The following is a 5439-nucleotide window of genomic DNA, read 5'->3' on the forward strand; positions in this document are numbered from 1 at the left end:
TAGGCTATTAATGATAGTTTAGACTAAGCAATAGATTAATGGACTGGGCTTTGGACCAGGCTATAAACCAGTCTATAAATGGCTATAAATTGCTGTGGGTGTACACAGTTTAGGCTATGGACCGGTGTAAGAATGTAAGGGAGCATATACTAGGCGCTGGACTAGGTTTTGAATGACCAGGCTATAGATCAGTGGACTGGGATTTGAACTGAGGAATAGGACAATCTATAAATGGTTGTGGGGTACACTAGGCTAAGGTTTGGTCCACAGTTTAGGCTATGGACTGGTGATGAATGAATGAGGGCATAGACTAGGGTATTGACCAATCTACAGCTCAAGCTTTGGGTTAAGTGATGGAGCAGGTTATAAATTATGATGTAGACTAGGCTATAGATCAGTCTGACTATGGACTGGGCTTTGTGCAGGGTCATAGAACAGTCCATAGTTCAGGCAGTAAATGGGTCAAGTCCAGTTTCGGATCATGTTACGGAGTGTAGATTATGCTTTGAATGAGGGTGTAGGCCAAATAATAGTCCAATTTTTAGTTCCGGCTATAGACTTTGCCCAAGTTTTGGGAACTTATGAGTCAAACTTGGTAAAACTAGATGCCAGCATTTTTTCTCCTGTAAGACGTTCAGGAGTCAAGCTTTCGAATAAGCTATAGATAGGAGCATTGACTGGGGTATGGAGTAGGAAAAATCTATGCTTTGCATGGGAATTAGACCATCCTTTAGTATGGGCTATGGACTGGGGTGGAGTTTTGGAAACATATGGGTCAGGGTTTGGACTAACTTAAAGTAAAGGGCATTGACTTGAGTATGGACCAGGATATTGACTATTCTGTTCTCGAATCATGGAGCCAGCTGTGGTGAAGACAATAGACCAGAATATGGATTAAGCAATGGACCAGTCTAGAGTTTAAGCTTTGAACTGCTTATTATTTAGGCTGTGGACGGGGCAATATACCAGGTTATGGGTTAGGCTACAGACCAGGCAATGAATAAAGATATGGTCCAGATTATGGACCAGACTTTGGTGCCTAACTCCAGAACCCATGTTTCAGGCTCTTTCTGAATGAAGTGATGTTAGAATTAGCTTTGAGTTCTTCATTGCTAATACCATAGAAAAGAAAATCCTCCCCGTGTCACCACAAGCAGATAAGACCAATCAGCTCTGACGTCAAAGTGCTCCTATTTGTCTGGCCAATCGGTGGAAGGGACACAAGGTTATTAAAACGTTGGTTGGTGTATATTCATCTCCAATGGTCCAGTGATGCTGGAGGTGGCTTTATTTTCTAATAATTAAATTACGGGACAATTAGGATTTGCAAAGCGCTTTTGGCACACGTCACCCCAGGAAGGGTTGCGAACCGTAACCAGAAGTTAATGGTTTGGGGGATTTTTTTATCCGGAAATGGTGGCTGGAGAAGATTTTTTTTTCTGAGTAAAACGATACAGTGAGCGTGAAGTGTGTTGGAGGGCTGCGCGGATTAGCCGCCCTGTATGAAAGTGGTTTTGAAACCGCTGGAGAACGGATAAGCAAAACTAATTAAAATAAGGTATAGAGGATATATATCTTCCAGTGGCGACTCCTAGCCGCTCTGCGCTCTACAGGGGGAGATGAGGACTAAATCAATACCGCTGGCTTTATTAGGCGCAGTGGGAGGGGAGAAATAGACCATCGCAAATTAGAACCGGGATCAAAGGAGACAGCCAATCAAATGGCAAAATCTGAAAAAGATATAATCATAAAATGTAACGTTTATTTCTATATGTGATAAGAGCAGATAACTTGTAATTCACTGCTCAGTACCTTCATAAACTAGGTGTCTGTGCTCTGATTAAACCAATCAAAATTCACCTGTAGCAGCCAATTGGTGACACTTATTGTAAGATCTCTCTCACCTTGGTCTCTTCCCAGAACGTTGACTCCCACAACAAGCCTGATTCAGCTTTTAGCTGGTGTGTGATCACTCAATAACTGAATTTCTTTGGCTGGTTCCTGTCCTGTCCTGTATTCAACTCCCAACTAAGATGCTGCTTGCATGGAGTTTGTATATTGAGGGGGGTACAGGGTAATGGGCATTGGTGTCTCCATTGAATGGAGGCGAAGGATAGAATTTTAATGATAAAAGGTGAAAAAATGACCCCATTGCTGCATATTGTGTCATGGTAGAAGTGAATTCATATGGACATGTAAAGTCGCTGACAGCGCCATGTTGATATAATGTTTAGCTTGGCAGATGGTTCAGTGTCGGAATCAATTTTTGGTAAAACAGATCTCGTAGCAGAATTCCAAATGAATGGATTGAGCCTGAAAACAAAAATCTAAATTGTTTTGTGCAGTGTTACATTTGGGGTAGATTTTTTTTTCTATTTGTGTATTATTATTATTTGCATATTGTTACTTTAATAATATTATTATTTTAAATTTTTAGTTACTGATTCTTTCTATAAATAATGTAATATGGCAGGGAGATGTTCCGTGCCCATTGCAGCCCTAAACCACTCCTTCTTTTTCTCTTTCCCCATCGATGCATTTCAGCAAATTTAAAACTTTTGCTGAAATCCTTTACTTTTTTTGCAGAAAATTCAAAACAAGTAAAAACTGAATTTCCATGATACCTTATCATGATTAAAATTCTGATGACCGAGAATTTATTTTCTCGGTTTATTTTAGGAGCCCTCACAGGTTCTCTTTTTCCATTTATCATCAGCTGGCCGCAGTAGCGGCGTACTTGCAGGTTGAGCGTCTGGTTGTAGTGACGATCAGCGTCCTGTGGGTGGCGCTGGGGGGCTGGGCTGCCTTGCATTCCCCATGAAGCCTTGTCACAAGAATAAAGCAGCTGATCCTGGAATGTATTCAGTAGCAGCAGTACAAAGCTGATGAACTGGCGAGAAGAGGCAGCGCCAGTAATCTCCTCTTTCTTGCTTACCCCCCTTTTTTTTTTCTTTCTTTCTTTTCCTCTTTTCGAGCCGTCGTTGAATATTCCAAGTTCCTGGAGAAAAAAAAAGGAGACAGTTTATGGAGCGCTGGACTTCCAAGAAGGGGGTCACCGTCCGTCAGCTGCCTTTCCATTGAGACAGATTATGCCGTGCTGTGTGAACGGTCTCCAAGGGGGAGAGCCAACAGTGCAGCCCTGATCGGTCGCTGGTCAGCCGCCTCCATGCCAGCCAAGTGAGCCGGATTGCCTTTGTGCTGCAGCTTTTTGGCTCCGGGATGTGATTGAGGATTCGGAGGTGGGAAGCTGGACAGCAGGGTCATCACAGGCAGTTGTGGCTGGGGGACTTTCTCTTCGGGTACGTGGGGGCTCATTGCAGTTGCCTGGGACTGGTCGACTCGAGTGCGGAGACGGAGCAGGGACACAGCGAGCTGTTCCTGAAATGATGGTCTTAGACAAGGAGGACGGTAGGTGGGCTGAAGGGGGGAGAAGGGGGTCCATGGCTGAATGTGGGAAAGACAGTGCTCAGTGTGATGCAAATTTAGGCTGCAATGAATATGGATGTGCAGACACGGCTGCTGTGTTTTGGGGCTTTTATTTCTCTAAGTCAATCTGTTCTTTCGTGTCTGGGGAACAAAGTGAAATAACAGCAGCTCTGGCTTCCTTAAAGGGTCTCTCCCTCTAAAACTGATATTTTCATCCTCCATTGATGTTGGATGTGCCGCCACTAGCAGCTATTTCTCGGGGACTCCGGACGGATAGTCGTTAGTGTTGGCCGATGTCTGGGGACACCAGAAAGGCGGAGCGTTATCTGCACCTGAGTTCACAGCTCCGCCCCCTCGTCGTGACTTTCCTAGGGGGTCTCACTCTGCCCCTGTTGATTCTTCATTAAGGTCACATGGCAGAGTTTACAGCAGAAGAGTGAGACTGGCTGGGGGCTAAGCTTGGGTCACCAGTTTTGGCATAACTTTCATATAACAGAGGTGACAGAGGAGCGAACACCTGTGTGTGATAATGATCTGTGGCATTCTGCTTCCATATGCTATCCATAGTGGAAAATGTTAAAATTCTGTTTGTTGCCATGAAAGGGTTCCTGCACCCGACTAGATTTGGGTTCAGAAGCTGACCACACACTTTATATTTTGATTGTTAAATTTATAAATTGCCATCTGCTTTTTTCTATTTACATTTCCAGCATATTCAGTAGTTCACCCCTTTAGCTTTTGAGACTATAGTTAATTTTTCATTGATTTTTTTCACAGATATAATACAAGCAAAATATTAAATAATAAAACTCAGATACAGAAGTGGAAACATTCTCATTCAGAAAGATGGATAGTAAAATGTGATTCTTCCCTGCATGGTGAAGGATCTTTTCCTTTTGTAATGGGCAATGTCTGTGATTGGTCTGTCAGGTCGGAGAATTGCTGGTTGTGACCCTGACAAGTTTGCTGTCTCTCCTTTATTATTAACTCTTCCTCTGTCACAAAAAATTGACATTAAATATTGCACAAAAAGGAGAATGATCCAGGTCACAAAGAGTTAATTTCTGCTACTTTAAAGCCCTGCATTTGCCGCCAAAGTGGAATTACCCTGTAAGTGTTACAGAGCGTCGATCCGCGTCTTCACTCCAAAAACCATTAGGAATAAAAAAAAGGAGAAGAGTTTATCGCTGTCATCTGTCCGACCGATTATCCAAATATTTTCTCTATGGCTGCAAAGCTGACATTAGTCCCTGAAAGCCGGCAGCCTCTGCTAAACTGCTTTCCAGGGGATCAATGGCTTATTTTCTGAAAATTTCCATTTTAAATGGGATGGGGGGGTGTAATAAGAATTACAGGCTGCCTGGATGCACGAAGCCACCATATGTCTGTATTCAGGATAACGCTGCTGTTTTTGTAAAGTTTTGAAAGGAGAAACTAATTGACAGCAGGGACTAATTATTGTGGTAACAGAGAGAGAAATAACGAGGGGACAATCTGCAGCTACCAACCAATCAGATGGGTGATTGTTTAATATCAATACAAAATAATAAAGCTGTTCAATCAATATGTCAGGGTAAAACTGATAATCAGAGATCTACAGGCCAACAGCATCAGGCGGGAGGTGCGGGGGTGTTCTTTGGGCTGCAGAACATCCACAGAGGGACATTTTTCAGTCATATAAAGGATCATTCCACAGCCGACTATCAAAATATGGTGATGTGGCTGAAATAACAGATGTAGGAACTGAGTATTTGAATGTTAGTTTACTTTACAGATGGAAAGAGATGGGTAAAATAATTGTGCAGAAAACATCTGAACTAGTCAGATTGTGATGTCTGTGTGATCATTGCTTTTCCTATAAACCAGCAATCAGCGTGAAATAATTTGTTTCCCATCTCCGCTCTCCTTTGTTGGAGATAAGAAATGACATTGGTTCCACTTGGTCATCTGGTTGGATTGGCAATGTTCTCATATATATATATATATATATATATATATATATATATATATATA

At 42.4% G+C, this 5439-nt stretch overlaps 1 protein-coding gene across 3 annotated transcripts in view; it reads left to right on the forward strand.

Annotated features, from left to right (window-relative positions):
- LMO1 (LIM domain only 1) overlaps window positions 1-5439 on the forward strand; it is an 81019-nt gene that overhangs the window by 16213 nt on the left and 59367 nt on the right. Inside the window, exon 1 of one of the 3 annotated variants that reach the window (XM_072422353.1) lies at window positions 2864-3408. The exons of the other annotated variants lie outside the window; for them this stretch is intronic. Coding sequence (XP_072278454.1) covers window positions 3384-3408 — 25 coding nt within the window. The 5' untranslated portion in view covers window positions 2864-3383. Of the gene's footprint in view, window positions 1-2863; window positions 3409-5439 lie in introns of those variants that run through there. 3 annotated transcript variants of the gene reach the window in all.

This window comes from Pyxicephalus adspersus, chromosome 9 (assembly GCF_032062135.1).
Source record: "Pyxicephalus adspersus chromosome 9, UCB_Pads_2.0, whole genome shotgun sequence".
Lineage (NCBI taxonomy): Eukaryota > Metazoa > Chordata > Amphibia > Anura > Pyxicephalidae > Pyxicephalus > Pyxicephalus adspersus.